The 24,160-nt window shown below is 28.9% G+C and overlaps 1 protein-coding gene across 1 annotated transcript in view; it reads right to left on the bottom strand.

Moving 5' to 3' along the window:
* Window positions 1–9,317: 9,317 nt before the first annotated feature.
* The window catches only part of LOC107447757 (putative arginine--tRNA ligase, mitochondrial), a 35,829-nt gene continuing 20,986 nt past the window's right edge, over window positions 9,318–24,160 (bottom strand). The window contains exons 10-19 of the mRNA XM_016062758.5: window positions 23,768–23,874; window positions 22,078–22,173; window positions 21,907–21,967; window positions 19,044–19,117; window positions 18,822–18,946; window positions 17,823–18,000; window positions 16,786–16,881; window positions 13,476–13,550; window positions 11,867–11,936; window positions 9,318–9,473 (exon numbers count right to left, since the gene is read on the bottom strand). Of these exons, the coding sequence (XP_015918244.3) occupies window positions 9,366–9,473; window positions 11,867–11,936; window positions 13,476–13,550; window positions 16,786–16,881; window positions 17,823–18,000; window positions 18,822–18,946; window positions 19,044–19,117; window positions 21,907–21,967; window positions 22,078–22,173; window positions 23,768–23,874 (990 nt within the window). The 3' untranslated portion in view covers window positions 9,318–9,365. The remainder of the gene's footprint in view (window positions 9,474–11,866; window positions 11,937–13,475; window positions 13,551–16,785; window positions 16,882–17,822; window positions 18,001–18,821; window positions 18,947–19,043; window positions 19,118–21,906; window positions 21,968–22,077; window positions 22,174–23,767; window positions 23,875–24,160) is intronic.

The following is a 24,160-nucleotide window of genomic DNA, read 5'->3' as shown; positions in this document are numbered from 1 at the left end:
GGTAGTATCATGTTACATACATAAATCTTGGTTTTCAAAGTTTCAAAATTTAAAAAAAAAGAAAAAAAATTATATATATATATATATATATATATATATATATATATATATATATATATATATATATATATATATATATATATATATATATGAAAGGGTAGCAGTCATGGTGAGTGATGTTAGGCCACGCAGATAGCAGTTGGAAGGCAAAACATATTTTATTAACTTCACATAGTATATTTAAGACATTTTCTAGCAAAGGCGGAGCTCAAAATCGCACTCAAAAACTGTGTGCTTAAGTTTTTATCTTAGGGAAAGTAGCAAAGGAATTTCCCTCTATTTTGTTATATTTGAGGGGAAAAGGGAAGTGATAAGGATTACTATTGGTTTATGAAAGAAATCTAGCTTTTCCCACACAGAGCATAGGGAGATATGTCCTGCTCTTAATTAAATGCATAGTTGAGCCAAAAATAGATTTAAGAACAGGATGTGGCTTTTAAAAGTGTGAGAAAGAATTTGGAATAGAATAATTAATTAGTAATAAAGTAGGAGTTGTTTTATAGCAAAGAAACTAACGTAAAAAGATTAATAGAAGCTTTTTATGTTACATCCCCCCTCGCCGAAAAATTTTAACTAACATCAAAAATTTTTTTTTAAAATTATCCCTTTGCAAAACTTTCCTTATGATGACACAATTAAAATAATAATAATAATATTTGTAAAATCAACAAGATATAAAGTAACATGAATTATAAAAAAAACACACTTGCACACTATGTAAACAAAAGTTTCATACAGAGTTAGAGGAAGAACAAGCCGGCAGGATATCTGTTTCACGAGCAACGCCGGCATCTCCTAAAACTTCATTCGATTATTTTCTTTCCTTTTATATTTATATATTTTTTACTTATTTGAAAAAAGCATTTTTTTTTAATGGAGCCAGTGAAAAAAAAAAGTGCCAAACCAACTGCAAAATTTATCTATCCTGCTAGGCTTGAAAGGGTAGCAGTCATGGTGAGTGATGTTAGGCCACGCAGATAGCAGTTGGAAGGCAAAACATATTTTATTAACTTCACATAGTATATTTAAGACATTTTCTAGCAAAGGCGGAGCTCAAAATCGCACTCAAAAACTGTGTGCTTAAGTTTTTATCTTAGGGAAAGTAGCAAAGGAATTTCCCTCTATTTTGTTATATTTGAGGGGAAAAGGGAAGTGATAAGGATTACTATTGGTTTATGAAAGAAATCTAGCTTTTCCCACACAGAGCATAGGGAGATATGTCCTGCTCTTAATTAAATGCATAGTTGAGCCAAAAATAGATTTAAGAACAGGATGTGGCTTTTAAAAGTGTGAGAAAGAATTTGGAATAGAATAATTAATTAGTAATAAAGTAGGAGTTGTTTTATAGCAAAGAAACTAACGTAAAAAGATTAATAGAAGCTTTTTATGTTATATATATATATATATATATATATATATATATATATATATATATATATATATATATAAACTGCTGTTTGTAGAAAATGCAACACCATGAAAGAATCATCAGAATCAAATGAAATTTAATGCAGAAACGACTTGTACTGATACAAATAAATGATGAAATTTTCAAAACAAAAGAAACAAATTAAGCGTCCGAAATCAGTATTTGGTGCAGCCACCACGCGCTGCAATAAGTGCTGCTATACGACGTGGCATGGAGTCAAACAGATGTTGAATATCTGCTTGAGGAAGAGAATTCCATATCGCTTGTATGCGCAACCAAAGTTCGTCTTTGGAAACTGCAGGACGCGGATCACGAGTGAGACGCCGACCAACCATATCCCACACGTGCTCAATAGGCGACATATCCGGCGAATAAGCAGGCCAAGGAAGAAGTTGCATGCGTTGTGCTGAACAGAAGTCTCTAACAGTCCGCGCAACATGTGGGCGTGCATTATCCTGCTGAAAGATAGCTCCAGGGATGCCTTGAAGGAAAGGAACGACTTCGGGCTGTAGCACTTCACGGACATATCTGTTGCTATTGAGATTACCCTCAATTCGTATCAAATTGGATCGTCCATGATACGAAATCGCACCCCAGACCATAACTCCGGGTGTTCGACCACTATGTCGTTCAATAATACACTCAGGAAGGCAGCGTTGACCGGCATAACGTCTAACACGAACACGGCCATCATGGGTCCACAAATTGAAGCGTGATTCATCTGAAAAGACAACTTGGTGCCAATCAGCTCGCCAGTCTCTGTGCTCAAGAGCCCACTGCCGACGCAGCCGTCGATGATCCGCCGTGAGGGGAATCCTGTATAATGGCACCCTTGCACGCAATCCACGGCGCAGCAGACGACGACGAATTGACGAAGCCGACAATTGTACACTTGTAGCAGTAGACCAATGTGCTGCCAGCTGCCTGGAGGAAGCTGTGCGATCATTCACCGCCATGCGGAGCAGGTGTCGATCATCGCGCTCTGACGTCACCTTCTGTCGTCCAGTGCCTGTTTTTCGAGTTGTTCGGTGCTCGTCGGTCCACTGCTTCCAAACTCGCATCACTGTGGAACTGTTCCGCTGCATACGAGCTGCTATTGCGCGATAGGAAAATCCTCCTTCTCGAAGGCCGATTATCCTCCCTCGTTCAAACTCCGTAAGTTGCTTGAATTTCTTATTCTTCCGTCGTGGAGGCATACTCAGGTCTCACTAAACGTTTGCCACTAACAAATAATCATAGACTATTTTCAACGTCCCGCTACAGCACTTTATTTATACGCTTTCAGCATCAATTCAGAGGGCGCTGCGCGCGCCACGCACGCGCGATGGCTCTGAAACTTTATTAATTTGCATAATATCCTATAATTGACATTTGCTGCGAATTTCATTTGATTCTGATGATTCCTTCATGGTGTTGCATTTTCTACAAACAGCAGTTTATATATAACAAAATAAATAAATACCAGAAAACACGAAGAAAGTTAAGAAAAACAATAAAATTCATTTATTGCGCATAAGCTGCAAGTAAACAGAACTCATTAGATAAGTTTAAAATGAAGATAAAACAATAAAAAATAATAGACATATGCAAAAAAAAGGGGGAGGGGAAATAATAATGAAAAAAATAGCAAGCAACTAATTCAAAGGAAAAAAAAAAAGGACGAAATTTTTTAAAAAACAGGAAAATAAAATATATAATCCCCTCATCAGCCCACACGATCATATCCACAAAAAAGAGTGCTTTCTGGTATTGTATCAATATAGCCAAAGCAAAATATATTAATACAATAGTGTGAGGAGCACTCAAAAAAAATGTTTGCAAAAATTACAACAAATAAAATAGAACACAATAAGTAAAAACAACACGTAAAAACAGAAAATAAAATAAAAGAAAAGAAAAAACAGTATAAAACAAAACAAATACTATAAAGCGAGTAGCGAAATCAGATGTACTTACATGAACGGGAAATTTTTCAAGAATGATTTAAAAATATTTTCGCAACAAGATTGCCAGATTGCAAAATATGAAAACAAATGCGCAAATAGAGGATTTTAGAGTGCCATTCTTACTACATTGCTGAAGTGATTTGCTATATATATATATATATATATTATAAAACAAATTAATTATTTAATATGGTGTACATTCTCAATAAAACTCTCATTTTGAATCATTGAACAATCTTTGAGCTGTATTTCGTTACTTTTGAGAATCATTTCGCCACGAAATCAAGTGATTAGTGACAGAACGGGAACTTTCTAATATATGACTAAAATGTTTCTTCAATTCGAAACCTAATGGTAGTGCATTTCGGGAGATTATTAACTAGAGTGACTAAACTAGAAGGAAGAGTAAGCGATTGAAAATAAAGTGACAAAATAAGCCGCTTGGCTCTATGGTGGTTAAGGAGTTGACCTCGTACCTTGGGAGGGCCCGAGTTTGAATCTGGCTTCGGGCATCCGTGTAAATTATCTATCTGAAGTTATAGTTTAAAAATGTAAAAAAAAAAATTATTTTTATTATTTTCTCTATTGGGATAATCTTGAAATTACTATACAAATTACTTGAAAGTGTATCGAATTAGTCTTAACATGAATGCCAAATAATTCATACATATATATCTATATCATAGATATTTTTTACATCACAACGAAATGTATTAAAAAGCAACTACGTGCAAACCGGGAGAGTTAAGTATAAATATAAAGTTTGTAAAAAATGGTAAAGCTTGTAAGTCCTTCTTGTTTCAGAAGAGCAAGTCTGCTGGGAAAATTGTAATTTTTTCTTTTTTTGTTCCATACCTTCCAACATGAGATTTTTTATGAATTGTTTTCATAGCAGTAGTTAATTACTGCTGCACTTGAATTTACAGCAAATAGAATATTCGACCATTTGGTGACCAGCTAGAGTGCTTAAATTTCGACTGGGGGAGTGCAAGTAGAAAGAATTAGCATTTTATCGTCAAATATACTAGTAATCTCCATTATCAGTCGAAATTTAAAACAAATTTGGGACTAGCTAGAGTGCTCAAATTTTAACAAAAGCTCTGTGCTTTTTATAGCAATACAAGTTTCAATTGGTCCCTGACGACTGAATTTATTGTCAATACAAATTTCGACCACTTTCTGAAATAAACAAACAGAGACAAAGCTTAGCGTTTTTCTTTTTTATTCTATTTGAAAAATTCTATTCTCTATCAACAATTGGCGATGCTCACGTCACGGTTGAGTACAATACTCTTTCATGAATGACCATACAATTTATGTCTCTTTAATTTTGCGGCTCTTCGCCATTCCTTCGGTTTTGTTTTCCTAACGATAAATAAAGAGATAAAGAAAACACTTATCCACAAAAGCATAATAAAGACTACTACCTATTTTTTTTAATGAAAATATTGTTTTTCATTTTTCTTTCAGGTAAAAATGATCAAATGCCGGTGTTATTTAAAATCATGTCCATTTTGAGAACATTTGATTTTTATAAAGTGGCAATAAAATATATAGTAAAAGAGTTTAAATTTTTTTAAAAAAATTTTTGTGAAAGAATATAGGTTGTGTCACGTAAAAGAATTGGTACTTGCGGGCTTGGCTTACTCTAAATAGAATAGAAAGAAAAGTTACTAACGTAAATAAATGCCACGTTTCAACAACCAATCAGGATCGAGATAGTCACACTACGTCACGTGCAGGTATCCCATTGGGTACTTGCAACTCGAGAAGAAGTGAAGTGATTATGTTTAACCATTTGCTTTGGATAATCGTAAAATATCACCATGCTAATACTGACGCCAATGATGGTTAATTAAGTTTAAGAATATGCACAAATTGAAATTAAAAAAACAAATAAGCTATTTTAGGACAAGCGCAAAAAATCGCTTTACAAATATTGAGGCCAATGATGCTTAATTAGTATGATAGTAATAGTTACTAATTGAAATAAAAAAATAAGCTATGAACTACTAAAAAAAAACAAATCTAATGGAGAATGATACTGATTTGCAAAAAAGTAGCGTTAAAAATCGCTAAACTATTAGTAACGCCGAAAGTTGCTTAATTATTTTTGATAATAGGTTTCAATGTAAAAAAAAAAGAAGCTATGTCTTAAAAAGCAAAATTAGCTGAGAGATAGTTCTAATTCATTCAGGAGTAACGAAAAAAAAAATGCCATACCATTTTTGACGCCAAAGATCCTTAGTTAATTTTAGTAATGGTTACTAATTAAAAATAAAATAAACTATGTAATATGAAGAAAAAATATTGGAACTAACCCGGATTGAAGAAACTTAAAAATTCGCCATACCTTTAATGACACCAGTAATGCTTAATTAACTTAGGTAATAAGCACTACTAGAATTATCGTAATTGGTGCAGCTGTGGACTCAGGTGATAAGAGCGATAGCCTCCCAATGAGGTGAATCGGGTTCAAATCCCAATGATGGCAGTTCGATACGAATTCTACACCCGCCTCCTACCGCCTAATGGAGCTAATAAAAAATATCTTCGATGGTGGCTGGGTTAGAGTCCCCTTGCTTTCAAGCTAACCGTGGAAGGTTTTTCTCCCCATATAACGGAAATTCGGATTTAGTTCCATCAAGTCTTCCACGAAAACAAATTTCTCCTAATACTTGATCCAGGAGTTTCCTTGTCTTCTGGATTGGGTTCAAAATTACAAGGTTACGAATTATTATTGGTAACCACAAACTCAAAAAATTGGGCCGACTGTTCAACAACGATTATAAAATAAAATCCCGGCGATGGCTTATACTGATCACAGTGCTGACGTAATATATTCTCAATAGTAGACGAATTATGGGTTAGAGTCCCCTTTTTCCTCTCTATGTAATGCAAATGCGAGTTAGTTCCATCAAAACATCCTTCAGGAAGGAAAATTTCTCCAAATGCTTGAATGAGGAGTCCTCTTGTCTTCTGGATAGGGGTCAAAATTACAATGATACGGAGTTGGAACATAGGTGGTAGTAAACTAAAAATTTCGGTCTGATGTTGATCGACGGTTATAAAATAAAATCTAATCACGCAAAACTACAGTGAAGAACATTATATAATGATAAATACAAATAATTTGGAATTATAGCTTCATTGGCTGGCTAAGTATATTTCTTTCAGCTCAGTGTATGATTTTGTAGTGCTGATCAGTACCAATTTATTGTTGTTTTTTTTTCTTCACATCATATGAAGAACGAGTATTCAGCTAGTTAGTATATAAATGGTAAATTCTAATTTAGATATTCCTTTTCTTTTACGTACGATTAGAGTTGAATATTGTTATTTTAATTCGAATCGCATTTCATTTATATTCTAACATATACATAATAATTAAAGAGCTAAATTAAAAAAATTATGTTTGTTCAAATTATAGAAATTGTGTTAACTACCGTAAAAAAAGAACCAGATATCAATATTTCAAACACGTGTACTCCTACATATAGCATTTTCAAAATATCATTCGTAATAATTTATATTATTACTATTTATATAGTCTTCTTTTGAGAAACCCACAGAATTATGGTAATTATGATAATTATGTTTAAGCAAAGAATATAAAGGTGCCTTAGACGTTAGGTAGCTCCAAGGAGCAAGGCACATCGACCAGAACTCTCTTGTACTCAAATTCTAGATCATGACTAGCGGAATAGCTTTATAGTTGAAACAAAGTTTGGCAAACACTTGAGAGAAATATCTTGTAGTTCTCAGGCCTTATTACAATATTGTCCCAGATGCTCAAATCTCTGAGCAGAATGCTGCCGTACAATTGAAAATTCAACATAAATGATAAAAATAAAAAATTGAAATTTTTATTTACTTGGCATTTTTGTATAGTAAGCTACATAATGCAAGAAATTTTTTTTAAAAAATAAATTTTATTTCATCAGTTTTTTGAAATTCTATTTTAATGTTCATAGCATTAGCAATAGAAGAAAAACAGCTGTCAAACCACTTTTTTTGAATCAATCGTGAAACAGTTTCAATTGCACGGCAGAATAGATCTCATACTCCGAAAGAATATGTCGTGAAGTCTCCTTATCAAAATGACGACCATAACAAAGAGAATCGGGTGTTATACCCATAACGTAGAGGTGTCTCCTGGGAGTGCAGTGACCAATGATCTTCCTCAAGCTATTCCTGTTAAGCTTAAGAAGTTCTTATTGAAGCACACCAGGACAGCCACGATTAAACTCCTTAGCCTGTATTTAACCGTCTGAGTTGCGTCAAAGCGATGACTTGAAGCATAGGGGAAAAATAAGTATTAAGTATAAGGTGCCTTACAGTTTCTTCTATATTCTTTGCCCTAAGGACTCGGTGCGCTTAAAATTAATCTTCTTAGCTCCCAGATTGCTATATAGTTCAAATAGAAAACAAAATCTTCAATGCGAAATTTTTTAAAAAATTAAATCTTAACTTTTATAACTCTTCGTCTTGGGCACTACAACCGATGAAGGCCGCCCCAATAAGTTTTTGCCATCTTGATTTATTCTGAGCCATGACCTTCAAGTAAGTTATTTCTATTATGTTTAGGTCCTTCTCAACTGCGTCCAGCCACCTAGTCTGCGGGCGACCCCTTTTTCTTGTACCTTCTGGTTTAAAAAAAGTGACTTTTTTTTGCAGAGTTTTGGTTTTCAGATCTATAAATTTATGAACATGTCTGGTTGTTCATATTTTATATATAATTCATGATTGTAAAGGGTGCGCCATTTGTTATTCATAATTATGAAAAGAATATTTTTTTGAGTATAACTGGCACTAGACAATCCTGAACTCTAGAAATTTGGGGCTCTGGGTAAATGGCCTTCTTACCACACCTTTAAGAAAACTCTAATCACCCATGAAGTATTCATAGCAGCATAGTCCAAAAATTAAAATAAAAAGTAGTGAAGTTCTAGGAGTAATGCTGACAAAGGTTAGGAAGTAAAGTTCAAAGATAAAGGGCAGCATATGAGTAGGAAAAGCTAGAAGTAAGACAGTAAACTCTTCATCAACAGATAAGTGGATAAGCTCCCTAATGAATATTTTAAAATCCTCGGCAAAATTCTATACAACATCAGAGGTAGTAAATGTGAGAAGAAAAAAAACTGTTATAAAAATCTATCAGTAATTATTAAGTTGGAATTAAAGATTTAAAAGTTTGTTTGATTACCAGCGTTAATAAGTGAAGGTGGCATTTTTGTAGTGATAAAACTGTAAAACTATTATGAATTGTTTTTATGAGTGTCTTCGAACACATCCTTTCATAATTTTCTTTATTTCATGTTTTCTAATAAAATTGCATTTAAATAAATATTAGATTTTTAATCGTAATTTAATGATTTGGCAGCTAATTTGATAAAGTGACTCACAAAAAAAAAAATTCATTTTTATAAATTAATGAGAGCAAACCAAGAATTCTTGCCATGTTTCAACAAATATTTATTTTTAGAAAGATTGTATTTAAATTTATAAGTCGTTAAAAAAAATCATAATGTTTAAAAAATTAAATTGCCACTTACATCAACTGCTATAAAAATAAATTTAAGTTAAAAATAAAGTGGTTTTTTACAGAATATTTTGTTCTGTATTACGGTTCAAAATCAGTAACAAGCAAAACTTGAACATGTTTCAGATGTTTTTTTCCTTCTTTTTTTAAAATATGTCTTTTCTTTTTCTATTTTTTTAAAAATAAGTCTAAACTTTTTCTGTTTGTGTATTCAAGCCACAGCTTTTGTATTGGTGTGTTATTCCTGTTTTTTGTACACAAACAGCAAAAATTGATAGAGAAATATTTTTTTTTGACTCACTAAATAAAAATGTTAGATTTTAATATTATTAAAATAGGATTCTTGAAAATACAATAAAATTTATTTACATGACATCTAATTCAGATTTTATACAAATCTTGGTTGAGAATATTTGTTTACATATGGTTTTACTCCCAATATTTTTAAACATTTCTGCAGAATATTTAATGTAGCAGAAAACAAAAGCAGACGTGCCTAAAAAAAAGAAAAGGTAAAGGTCAAATTTTAATCATCTAAATAATAAATATGTATAACAATAAAAAAATATGAGAAATATTCTTTTTTATAAATAATGCATAGCTAACAATCAAGATCAATAATAATAAAAAAGAAGAAACAGAATAAAAATCTTATTAATCCAAAAAAAAAGGTAAAGGTCAAATTTTTAAAATCATCTAAACACTAAATATGTATAACAATAAAAACATATGAGAAATAACTTTTTATAAATGATGCATAACTAACAATCAAGATCAATAATAATAAAAAAGAAGAAACAGAATAAAAATCTTATTAATCCAAAAACTTATAAATATTTTAATAGCTAATTAATAAAAAATTAAGACACTTGTTTTTAATTTGAAAGCCATAACTTTTTTATACAGAAAATAACCTTGTATTATATAAATACATTTAATTAATAAGATGCTAGTAAAATTAAACTATGAAAATAACAAGTAGGTAATATTGAAAAAAAAAAACATACTGAAAAATATTTTTTACACATGAATAGTAAATATTTTAAAGTAATATAAGGACACACAACTTAAAAAATAAATAAAAATATTACTTGATTGCAGAAAATAAAACTAGAAATAAAACTAGAACAATTAAGCAGATTAATTAATTCTTGGTAAAAAAAGGTTAAAAAAAGACTTGAAGTTTTAAGATAAAATCACAAGATTTCATATACAAATTAAATATTTTTATTACATTGCTACAGTATTGACAATTGTAAAACTTAGCCAGTGATATTTAGAAAATGCAAAAATCTTCGGATTAACAAAAATCTTATAAGACCTTTAGTATGAAAATTAATTTCTTCCTGCCTCCTGCTAACTAAGATGGTTTTCAATGAGAAAATAGGTTTTTCATGCAGCTTCTTGTTACGTTTTTTAAAGTTGGTTCACTAAAATATCCTAGAATTTAGTTACACTAAATTTTTTTAATTAATGTGAATAATTATTTCAAATTATCTTCATATATTGTTTTAAAAATGTTTAAACTTAAGTGAGCAAATAAAAGTACATAACAATATCAGAACAATGAACAAGCTATTAGCATTTGATATTTGCAACAAGAGTTAATGTTTTAAAGTATAACAATAAGACTTCAAATACTAGTAGTTACACTTTCATTGATTATAAGCAAGTACAGTTAAAGAACATATTTATAAACAATTATGAAGATAATTTGTTTCTAGAAAATGATGGATTTTACTTTTTAATCACTAAGAATTGATAAACCTACAATTTATTAGCAGCACAAATTTGAGTTTTGAAATTAAGTACATATGCTATGGACAAAACTATGGAAAACACATCATTGATAGATTAATTCTTTTTTTTATGAATTATCACTTAAAAGCAATGAATTATCCCTTAAAATATTTTTTCAACCTATATAGAAGTGAATCCTGGACATAAATAAAAAAAGATCAGAAGAGTTTGTTAATCTAGAAGAGAGATGTAATGAGAAATTTTTTTTGATAACTGTGAATGATAGAGGAGTTGTAAGAGAAACAATTCAGATATGAAAAAAATATGGACACATTGATGTTGTCACTGATATAGAGATAAGGAAACTGAAGTGGTAGTGGCACATTCAGTGGAATGGAGCTACAAAAAGGGTCTTTTATTAAAAAACAGATGGCTCTAGGTATAGGGCAAAATTAATGGCACGCACCAGTAACAGGGCAACTAAATATAACAAATGGTGATTCAAAAACTGCCTGTCCATCGCCACTTTTTACAATAAAAATGCACCATATGTTCATTTTATTATTATTTTTTTTAATGAACATAGAATTATCATAAATATTTTATAATCTGAAAATTTATTTCTTGCTTGTTTCTGAAAATTTTCTTCATTTTAGAACTAACCATTAAATGTTCACCATATTTTGATAAATGCTTCAAAAGAAATGCTTCACACTATTAATATTAACTGTTTTTTTAATAATTTAAAATTTTCCATTTTCTCAAAAATGCAGTCATATGTTTTAAAATTTGACCACTATTAAAAAAGTTACAACTGACCAGTAGCAAAATTTACCAATTATGCTTTATAGCTCTAAGTCACTTAAAAAACTAAGGAAAAAGAAGTTAAAGGATGTGGAAAGAGAACTTCAAAAAGATAAAAAATAAGAAGCTGGAAGAATAAAACTCAAAACTGCAAAGAAGGAAGGCTGCCCTAAGGCAGGCTTCAGTTCTCAAAGGGCAATGAGTAATAGTAGCACTATTTGACTTAGATTCAAGTCTGGTATTTACTTGAAATTACTTTAGATTTAATACATAAAAAATAATACAGAAATGTTGAACATAATAAACATATTTTGCAAACTCTAATGAAGCAAAAACAAACTATACCTTAATTACGATCAATCGGTCACTTTTAAGATCAAGCTTTAAAACACTGGCAGCTCTGTCTGTATAATACCTGATAATAAAAAATAAATAATAAATAACCAGAAATGAAAAAATATTAGTTTACAAGCAATGATCAAACAAATTTTGCTGAAAAATGAAAAAAGATCCAATAAGAAATTCAAAAATAATAAAAGGATTTTAAGCATATTTATACAAATTAATGTTTAAGCATAAATAATTCAGCCTCTTACAATTTTTAAAATAAAAATTTAAAAACAAAATTATTTGCAATTTAGCCACAATTGATTACATTTTGATTAGGGCAGTTTGACATGCACTTATTCGAGAAAGAAAAATTTAAGTTTTGGGATAAACAGAGTAAACTTAAATGCTGTTATTCATGCGGTCAACAACAGTCAAATGCATCTAATATAATAGAATGATATAGTTTAGAAATTAAATATGAATCAAATATTCGCTAAATGCACATTTCTGTTTGGGATATGTAAAATAAAAAATTTTTAAACCAAGAACACTTATCATAATAATATTAATATTAGAATTGCAAGAGGTAATTAAAAATTGTTTTGAAATAGTTGAAATTGCTAAAATTTAGACAAGTTTTTGAAAAAAGTATTGAAAGTTAAATAATCTTTTTCACAGTAAACAACAAATTAATACGTTTGTCACCTGTTTCTATAAAAATATGATAGCATTTGTTTTGTTCAACTTTTTAAATGAAATTTCTCAATTTAATAAAATTATAATTAATAAAAAATGAGTACATTTGAGGAGGAAATACATGGTAAAAACTGGTTGAATGAATTATTTTAGTGCATGGGAATAGCAAAAAAAAACATGCTTAGCTAGGGCAAGAAACAAAATTGTAAGGACGCAAGATGATGGAAGGAAAACACCATCACAAAGAGCTCAGTATTTTTAATTGTAAATTCACATTAAACATTTAACAATAAAGAGTAACAACATAACATTAAGTAACATAAAAAAAGAACTTGAAAGTTTTGCCCAAACTGAGTGGGGAAAAGGGAACCAGGAAGGTTCGGAGCTCGTCTTACGTCAGCTCACATTAAGTCAGGATGAAGACTGTTGTTATTGTTTTTGCGTATAGAGGGATAGCGCCATCTGGTGCTACGAATTATCTATCCGTTACAAAATAAAAATACCTTGATAAAAGATCTCATTTTGTATGTAATCAAATAACTGAACAAAAACATGAGATGGTTAAAAAATCTATGAGTCAAGATAAAAAATAAATAAGAATAATATGACTGATTTAAGTCAAATTTATCATTACAAATTCTAGTAATAATTCAAATATTAATACATAAGAACAAAATTATAATTTTAAAGGTTTTTAAAAAAGCCAAACAATTAATCATTCATAAAATTATTTCACTCAACATTTTTTAATACCTCTTCATGATTTCACAGCTGTTCTTAATTAATTTAGAAATGTATGCTTGATAATCATTCAAATTGCAAATGGACATTAAACTTCTTATATTTATACAACATTCAGAATTTTTTCTCATTGTTAATTTTATAAAAATGCTAAAAATTTTAAAAAACACATAAGAATATGACATACCATAAACTTGACAAGTATTGGCACAAGAAGAATGGTTCAAGAGTTGAGTAAGATTTGTATACCATCTCATCAAATCTGAAAGCATAAATTATGTTAATAAATGAAAAATACAAAAAAATATATAAGTGTGAATAATATAAGTCAATATAAGTGTGAATGTGATAATTAATATTATAATTAGAGAAACTATTTCTTTTCAATAGTTGTATTTTCTCATTTTTGAATTTTTTTTATTCCTGGTTCTTTTGTGATACCACAATAATTCCACAGAAATTCTTATTAAAAAGAAAATTTGAAAGGATTCACTTCATTTAAGAAAAATTATAACTCTGCTAAAAATATTTTTAATTATGCTTATGCTTAATAAATGGCCACAGAAATGTTTTATTAAGAAATCATACACGTGGTGTTTAATTTTCAGTGGCAAACATAAAAAAGAACCTGTCAGAACAAGAAACACATGCCTGTTTTAGTAAATATATAAGCAACTGCTGGGGAAAAATTAACAATTAAAACAAAGCATTTTTACAAAGAAGCATAATTAAGTATATTTATACTTAAAAAGATAAGGTTATGTGGTCTTATATTACAGGAAATTGGTTTTTTAAACACTGCGTAAAGTTAGAAGAGCACTATTAACTATATTAGAGTTAAAATGTACTTAAAAAAACTGCAAAATCAATTGATTTTTTCATTTATATATTTATTTGAAGAATAGAGACAATGACAAAATTAGGATTCATTGACAAACTGGTCAAATACCCAGAAGTATATTAGTATATGCAAGGTGACCACAGGCATACAAAAAAAAAAAAAAAATCTCAGTTTCTTTCCAGATTTTTTTGGACTTATTTACAAAATTTCTCTGGTTTTTTAAACTGGTGGCACAAATGTTATTAATTATTAAGTTATGCCTCAGTTTTATTTTTGGAATACCTATATTACAAAAGACTTATACACACACTTAGAGCCAGAAATAAGCAATTTTTATTTTAAAAATATTACAAGACGAATTTGTTTGGAAAAAGTATTGGACTTCAAACTCAAATTAATTCATTTCCCCCGACTTTTTATGTATTTTAACTAAATTCCTCGAGTTTTCCTGGTTAATAAAACTTTCTGTTCTGGGGCTACCTTCATACGTCACTCAAATCTAAAAAAAAAAATTCCCTGAACTTTCCTAGTTTGAAAAGAAAAACTCAAAATTCCCTGTATTTTTTCTGTTAATTTTGGTGATTTTTAAATTACCGCTATTTTCCAGGTTTTCCCTGTGGAGTGGTCAACTACGTTTATAATAATAAAAAAATATATTTGGGCTTAAATTCTATACTAAAGTGAGGAAAAAAACAAAACATAATTAACATTAAAATCTGACATTAGTAAGGCAATATTAAGAACATCCAAACCTGTTTGATGGCTGGAGGAAAACAGGGAGATAAATGCTGATTATTAGAAACCATATGAAAGTTTTATCGAGCAATGAAAATGGTTTTAAAATTTTTAATCTTGTTTTCTCAATATATGCTTTTATCTGATTCTCTGATTTATCTTTGCTAATTTAATTATTAGTTTGTGACCTCTAATGACCATATTTTTACTTTACTTTTTACTAGGATTCTAAAAACATTTATCAAGGGAATATCATGCCTGATAAGACATATTTTAAAATACAGGAATAATAATACAACTTAAATAGGAGACATTAGGAAAAAACTCATTCAACTATTTTTTATTCATTGACAAAATACTGGATAGTCCCTTGGATACCATAATTCTTAATGAAAAGGAATAGTAATAAAAATAGAGATATGTAGCATAATCTGTGATTAAGGTCTATTGAGACTTTCACATGCATTTGATATGATTAAATTAAAAAACATTTTGGGCTTTTATATAATAAAAAAAAAAGAATTCATAAAGACAAGAACCTGAGAAAAATAACACTTTTTTTCCCATATAATAATAATTTGAATAATTGATAAGAACAAGCTAAAAATATTTTTAATGACTTTTATAAAATAAGCAGTTAACATATTCACATAAAAAATTCAATTAGAATTTTTATTTCATCACCAGAAATTTTCAAATTATCTTATTTAAAGATTTAACATAAGAAGTCTTACGTTAGAATAAATCTAATACCAAAATTAAAGAAATAAATAAACCTGTAATCATAAGCATTTGTAAAGAATCACAGTTTAATGCTGATTTATCTAAATAATTTACCCCATTAAAACTTTCATATAAAAACTGCTGATTAGTAATAATAATAATGTTGTCAAAAAACACGAAAAATTCATTAAACCTTGTTTTAATATTGAAATGTGAGCAGCCACATAAAATATATCTTAAATTTTTGTAGGCTTTGTTTATTAATGAGTTAGTCAATTATGAGTAATAGTTAAAATAATTCGAGAAATAGAACATGTTAGGACCTGACCATAATATTTATGCTTTGTTCTTTCAGACATAGACAGTTTTACAGCTGATATCAGATTTTAAGATGTTTTGATTAGCGGCCTTTACTAACTTTAGATTATTTCTTACAAGTTGTGTTTATAAATACCCATGTTACAGCATAAGTAATTTTTAATCACCCTAAATATACATATCATAATATTAACAAGAAACCAGGATATTGAAAAAAAGTATTACATCTTTATAACATTATTTTGGAGAACATAATTTATGCATATGTAGGTGATAGAACATCTCAGTTGGAGAGTAAGTGTAATTATGTAAATTATAATATGTAATAATTATGTAATAATTGACTTATCAAATAAGATAAATTGATTTAGTTTTCTAGCCTTTTCAACACAGACCCGATTAAATATTATATAAATGCATACAAAAAATTATAATAGTAAACGCAACGTCAAAATAAATAAATTCATAGCAATCATGGCTTTAAAGTTCCAAAACATAGCACTTTCATACATACTGTTGATCTATTTGAATGCATTTTGAGTAGTATATACAAATTCAAGACACAGAGAAAACATATAATGTTTATCATGTGCATATTTTTATTATTTATTTCAGAATTTTTTAAAAAACAGGTTTAAATTATAATGCTTATAAAGAAGAAAAAAATAAAGTTAAATTTTTCACTTAAAGATTTAAATTTGTCTCAAATTTCTTTAAGAAAAAGACTGACAATCTTATCTTTTTCTTATTTTTTCAATGAAAAATTTCTTAAGAAAATTTACATCTCATAGAAGATACAATTATAATTTTTTTAAAAAAAGAACATTTTTAGATGATTGTTGGCTTTGAAATTTATTTTAAGAAACAAATAAAATTTTACCTAGAGAGGTGTAAAATTAAGTTCTGGGCTTCAGGTTCTAAAAGAGGAGATGTGTCAATATCCACCTTGAAAAGAATCTCATTATCTTCAAATAACCTAATAACAGGAAATTGCACCATTTCAAAATACAAGTTATAGAAATAATCCAACAAGTCTAAGGTTGATAAAAGAAAATCTGAACTTTCATTGTTTTCTTAGTGAAGACGCGATACAGATTTTGAAAATAATTACAATAAAAACACGATCAACTTCCGTACAATATTAAGCGAATTTCCGACGAGACAAGCTCAAACCTTGAATTAATTCATCTCCCCAGACTTTTTATGTGTTTTCATTAAACTCCCGGTCATTTCCAAATTGATAAAAATCTTTGACTTTTTCCTGATCTCTATTCTGTGGTCATCTTACCTATTATTACATTTCTATTAAAAGTAAAGACTTAAACAATTATAACATGACCACTTTTTATATATTAACACAAAAAAATTTATCGATCTGAGGGAATAGGCGCTAAAATTCAAAGATGAGTAAATATTTTAGTCATTCCACAGTATAAAAATAACATGCTAAACTATGTATTATTACATTTCTATTAAAAGTAAAGACTTAAGCAACTATAACATGACCATTTTTTATATATTAGCACAAAAAAATTTACCAATCTGAGGGAATAGGTGCTAAAATTCAAAGATGAGTAAATGTTTTAGTCATTCTACTAAACTAAGTGGCACGACAGCCCATAGAGGACCAAGGCCTAGTGTGCCCATCTCAGTTTTCTTGACCGTGGGCTCTGGGGTGCAGGAGCAGATGTTCTGGTTAGGTGGTCAGCCGAACGCGAAACCCCCAGTGTTTAGTTCCCAAGCATGCTTGGTACTCATTTATCAACCCACTGAAGGGATGAAAGGCTGAGTCAACTTTGCCCGGCCCGAGGATCGAACCCAGGACCTGTGGCACGGGAGCGCGAAGCGCTACCATTTAGTTATTCTACAATATAAAAATCAAACTCATTCCTTGATAAAAAATAGTGCAAAATTTACCCTTTCAAACCAGCGTGACAAAGTTGAAATGCTGCTCCACTGTTTCTTCCAAAACTCAGTATTTCATTCAAGTTAAGAGAGTAATTAAAGTTTCTTCGATGTTTCATATCAAACATAAGTAAAGAGGAGTAGCTAAGAATCTCAGCAACTCTCTCCAGACTTTCATTTGTCTCTAGATCTAAAACAAAAGAGTTTATTAAAACCTTTATTAACATAATTGAATAGGAAAAAAAATAATATCATAAAACCATTCGACTGAACTTGCATAGTAAATTAAATTTAAAATGTTTTATTTTTATCTATATTAAATATGTGATTTTATAAGCGATAAGAAAATAATGATAATATTCATCCAATGATAATAAAAAAAATTTAATGTGTTCCATGGTAGATATTATAAACATTTAATTTCGAAGAATTTTCAATATTTGTATTATTTAATTTACTTTCTACTAACTAAGACAGCTTACATTGAATAACAAGAAACAGTTAAAATATTGGATATATTTAAATTTTTTTACAAGGTATTAATGATTTTGTATAGTGCGGCTTTGAGGAGAACTCCTCCAGACAGAAAGTCTGCGGCTGTCTGCTGCTTTGGTAACAAGCGAGAGCACATTTCTAATTTGGGTGAAATGGTGGAAAGAAGGTGTCGATTGGTTTACTAATGACGACCCACGCTAAGACTAAGACAAAACTATTCACCCCACATCCCTATTCGAAGTGGTCTTTCCTCGTAACCATAGTACCCGCCCCGACGCGCATCTGGAGGAGTTCTCCTGAAAGCAGCACTATAAAACTACTTTAATTTGAATTTAGTCATTCCAACAAAAATTTTAGGCAATTGAGTTTCTAGCGCCAGGTAATAAAATTCATCAATTTGAGAATTAACAAAAAACTATTTGAAAACTTACAGCCACAACCACACACTGTTAAAGAAAACTGTAACACTTAACAAATTACAAGAATGAAAATTTGATAAAACATATCATGCCTTACAAAGCTCAGTTTCCAATTTTTTCAGCATAAAAAGATTCATTTCATTAAGTATGTCTTCAACTGATGCCCTTTTCTTTCTCCCATGAAAGTCACTAATGTTTTCCACACCAATGAAGCATAATTTTCTGCAAACAATAAAAGATATCATAACATGAATTCAACATGATTCCATATAAACAATGAGAATACATTATTAAGTAAAGCGACAAAAATATTACCTACTCTGACCAACTATAGTTCAGCTCTGTTAGCAAAGATGAAAACACTTCAAAAAAGTTTTCCTGAGATTTTGGAGCCTGAAAAAGAAAAGACAATTTAATTAGGGGGAAATATAATTATAATAATACATTATATAGTGTGCCCACTAAAGTCTATATCCATCATCTTGACTACTAAAGGGTTGAACTATAGATATAAAAGTGTCTAGGTATAGTAAAGTGGTTCCGCATGAGATCACTGACAGCACTACTTAGGAAAAAGACTATGGAGGTAGCATTCCTGTCTCAAAAACAGCATGAGATTGGGTGAAAGGTGAACTACAAAGCTGAATAGCGCCATCAATTAAGTACAAAAAAGCACCTAGTGGACATACTGCAAAAACCAATAAGACTATATGTTTGTTTCCAATAACTTAACCTGAGGGAATATTAGAAAGAAGGGGGGGGGGCAAATAACTAGGGTCTACATATCAATGAAAATTTAGTGGCCCAATAGGACCACCTAGGTATTCATTTAGTGATCTGAAAATTAAATATAGTAGACAAACTTAAAATAAAATCGAACTTGGCAAATGTATAATTCATGTTATGGTATACATCAAAAAATTATTAATTGCCACCAATAACACCCTGAGACTAAGTAAGCTCATTATCTCACAATGGTTGAAGATTATTTTATAAAATTAAAAAATATTAGTAAATAGATTCAACATATAGATTAATATGCTGACATCAAATAAATAGAGGAAAACCAAGGAAGAACTAACAAAATATTATATTAAAGATTTATTTTCTAAAAATTATACAATTCTAAGTAAAGTTAGTTCTAAAAAAAACAAAAAAATATTTTATTGATTAACAATTATACTAGTAGTACATGAATGCTAAGAACAGCACAACATAGAAATTTGAAATTTCAACATTTAAATTAAAATATTTTTTATATCACACTTTCAGTTATTCCAATTGAAAAATTTTGAAACTAAAAAAAATAAAGAAAAGAACAAATTGTAATTAATTTAAAGAAACACGTTTAGTCATGTCATAGGCCTTTAATAAAATAGGAGTTCATTTTTAATGATCCATAAACAAATGCCTAATCTTTTCCTTTCTTCATTTAAAAGCTGCCTTTCCAAATCGAAAAACTTAAGGGTTTGGTTCCATTATTCGTTACTATTTTGTAAATTCCAAACATATTTCAAGGCGACAAATTCATTGCACATGTGTATGATTTTAGCAATATTTGTAAAAACTTCAGCAGCAATTGTCGCCTAACTGGTCTGAACCCTACAAATAACAACAAAAAATACTTTTATGTCAGATGTTTAAAGCTAAAGGGGTTTCAAAATCTTAAACTAAACACTAAGTGGTGTGGAAAGTTGTTTTTCATGTTGTGTAACACAGCGAGTTTACTGTAATTAGCAACCACTTTTAAAACAATAGCTTTTGGCAGTTAAAAGGGTGAATATGGACTTCATTGGCACCCTGGATAATAATACAATTACGGAGATAGTAATACATTATGTATTATTGACACAAGCTTTTTTTTTCTTTTTTAAATTAAACAATTTGGATCTAAACTATATAAAAAAATTATTAAGGTAACACATCTTTGCAATCATTTCATAGCAACAATATGCAGGGTATCTGCTACATTTTAGATTTTCAAATCCATGTCTTTTCATGACTAATTCCAAGAATGACTTAAGGAAGTTACTATTTTCTACGCCAAAAACACAACAATAACTTTAAAAAAGCATTATAATAACATTAATTGAAATGATAAGTACAATCAAAACTGTTATACTCTGCATTTTCACATTTATATACTTTAATTTAAAAATCAGAGTAAAGAAAGAGTCGAAGCAATAAAATAACTGATAAAAATACAAAAGCAGATAATTTTTTCTTTTTTTCTGCAGAATTATATTCTAAAGATACTTTTCTCATTCATCCGAAAGGAAAGAAATACTCCTGATTTTTCTGTTCTGATTTTGGAATAAAAACAATACGCCAGTGACTGGCTTGCTTCAGCTAGAATTTTTAATTGATAAAATAAAATAAAAAAAATAAATAAAAATTCTGAAATTACAAAAGTTAAAAAGATAATTTGATCTAGAAATGTTTTTTCCTCCATTTTTTGAAAAAACACCATAATTTTTACAGACAGGGGAGCTGCAGAATTAATCAAACCAGAGAAGTTTGGAGATGTGTTGTAAGAGAGGTCAAAATACATCATAGGCTGTAGTGCCAAGGAGTAAGCTAGGTTTTAAGGATTAGATAAATCTGCAGAATTAACCAATCCAGAAAAATAGTTTTAGCAAATATGTTTCGTGGGTTTCTCTTAGAATAAAAATCTTTTACGAAAGATTATTGCAAGAAATAAAAATTGGTCAGATTAATTATTCACTTGCAAAATTATAAAATTTTTCATTTATAAAAATTTCATATTTCCAAAAAAATATTTTTAAAATTTCTTAAATGCAAAAAGATTTGAATTTTAATGACATAAAATGTTAATATTTAACTTGTATCAATACTCTTATTTTGCTCTTTTTTTAATAAAATATTCCACACAAGACAAATATTTATCAAATAAAAAATTTAATTTTCTAATAAAAAATAATATCCAATAAAAGAAATACAAGATTTTAAGTTTTAGCCTATTTAGTTGTGAATTGATGTCTTGTTTGATTGCCTCATGCTATTGTCACCCCTCCATCTGTTGATACTAAGTAAAAACAAATATAGTACAAAATTCTCCTTCTTAATATATTTGTACATCAAAATATATTAAAAAGGAGAAAGTGATGTTTATGAATTTCTGTGTTTAGTTAAATAATAATAACCACAACAAAAATACTCACCACATAATATAAAATATCAAAATTATAAGTTGCTTCTGTATGAATAGCTGAATGTATAGCACTAAAAAAAAATTACTCAAATTAGTTTTGACTTACTAATAAAAACGTCAAAATACAAACGATAAAACAAAATTGTCAAAGAATTAATATTATGATGATGAAGTAACTGACTTGCACAGACTGTAAATAAAAAATTTTGAAATCTGAGAATTAGATGCGGCGTCTTCTTTATGATTGTTCATAAAATTTGCTTTCAATGTACCATCACTAAAAGAAAGAAAAATTTACAGTTAATAATGGGTAATATAAAAATAATATTTCTATACATTGCACAATAAAATGATGACTTTCTAAAGGTGAATTTGTAATATGTTTTTATGTTTAAAATTGAGTTTTAAAATTTCAACAATTTATTAACTTTTGCTTATTTACAATTTATAACCTAGCCCTTTATCTCAACACTTCTGATTTGAGAAAAAAAAATTCAATGTACTAGAATACATCATTTGAAGCACAAAAAATATTTAAAAAAAAACTACATTATAAAATTAAAAATTTATAAAAAAAAAAGTTTGAAGCATTTTAATAACATAATGCAAAACTACAAAATATTGATTGTTGTATTTCTGCATCATTGTAAAAAATGCCTCACATATTCAAGAATTCAAAAATTTCAATCCAAATTTCAGTTTGAGTTATATTACCAAAACTAATACATGTATCCTTGTAAGCAACAAATTGAACTTCAATTAAAAAAATCACCACAGTAGAAAAAAGTAGAACAATATGTGTTAAAAGTAATGTTGCAGAATTGCAATAATTGTGAAAATACATATGCTTTTTGTGTTTGTTGCAGATGAGCAGCACAGTGATATAAAATGTTTAAAAGAAGTGTAGAGACGATAGTACTTAAATAAAGATTTGTTAGGCTTCTTGTTTCAGTTCAAAATGTTTGCAAAAGTAGTCATAGTAACTGTAGACAAAATAGTATATTTAATTTTAAAAAAATGTTAAACGTTTAATCAATGTTATTATTTGACAAAAACATAGTTAAACAAATGCAAAAAATAAATAAAAGATAAAATAAATAAACAAATTTAAAATTCTGTTTTCCTTTAAATGGGTACAAAATACTTTAACTTGACTGATTTTTATTATTTTTTTGAAAGACATTTCAGTATCACATTCTAAGTCTGCCAAATGCAATCTCTAAGGCACCAAAGTGCCAAAGAGGTTTCTTACCTTTGAGTTTGCCCCTTTCTGAGGTGTTTTTATTAATAAATAAATTTATTTTTTAGTTTCTTGTGTACTACTGCCAGGTTGTTGCCAAAAATTGACAACCATTATGACACCAGAGCTGATATCAATGTTTGTCTGGTGCTTAAAAAACAAAACACTACCTTTTTTACTAGTGTTCTTTTTATACATTATTTATTAGATAAAAATAATTATATTTTATGCATTCAATTAGCACCATTTTAAAATAAAAAAGAACACATATGATAAATAACAAACACAGTGTATAAATATACCAGTCAATATATAAAGTCTATGAGAAATATTTTTCTTAGAGATAGTAATGCATAAATATTAAAAAAATTTATAAAATATTGTATTAAAAATATTAAAATATTGTTAAAGCATAAATATTGAATTTTAATACTTCAATCTACTTTAATTATCTTAACTGTTTTTGTATGAAAAATCAATAATTCAAACATAAGTATGTAAGGTAGATTACTTTACTACCTCCTGCCAAAACCTTTTCCAGCAACCATACAATATGAAAGGTATGATAATAATATAAAGGAATATAATATAAATATAAAGGACGGCTTTGAATTTTTAAAATATTACTCACTGTTGAGGAATAATCAAATTCTTTGCAACAAGATCTTCATATACTTTTTTAACTTCTGATGAAAAGGAAGAATCAAAACGAACATTATCAAAACTTAAATCTAACTTCTAAAATAAAGAAATTAAAAATTGTGTATTGTTTGCAAATAACATATACGCATAATCACTTGTGAAATAAGGAGCGTTTTACCTATATTTTTGAAAAACATCACATATGATTATTTTGCATTATATTAGCCCCAGAAATCACATGGGAAAAAAATGCTATACAATTTTTAAGCATATTTCAAAAAGGATACTAAAGTTCAGTGACCATGAACCACTATGTTTAAATTAAAAATCAGATTGTGCAATGTTAAAATACAGTTTTCGAAAATCACTATAGTTCATATTT

Source organism: Parasteatoda tepidariorum, chromosome 5 (assembly GCF_982258835.1).
Source record: "Parasteatoda tepidariorum strain Cologne lab strain chromosome 5, Ptep-v5.0, whole genome shotgun sequence".
Classification (NCBI taxonomy): Eukaryota; Metazoa; Arthropoda; class Arachnida; order Araneae; family Theridiidae; genus Parasteatoda; species Parasteatoda tepidariorum.
The sequence above is the reverse complement of the archived record's forward strand: the minus strand, read 5'-3'. Positions and strand labels throughout refer to the sequence as shown.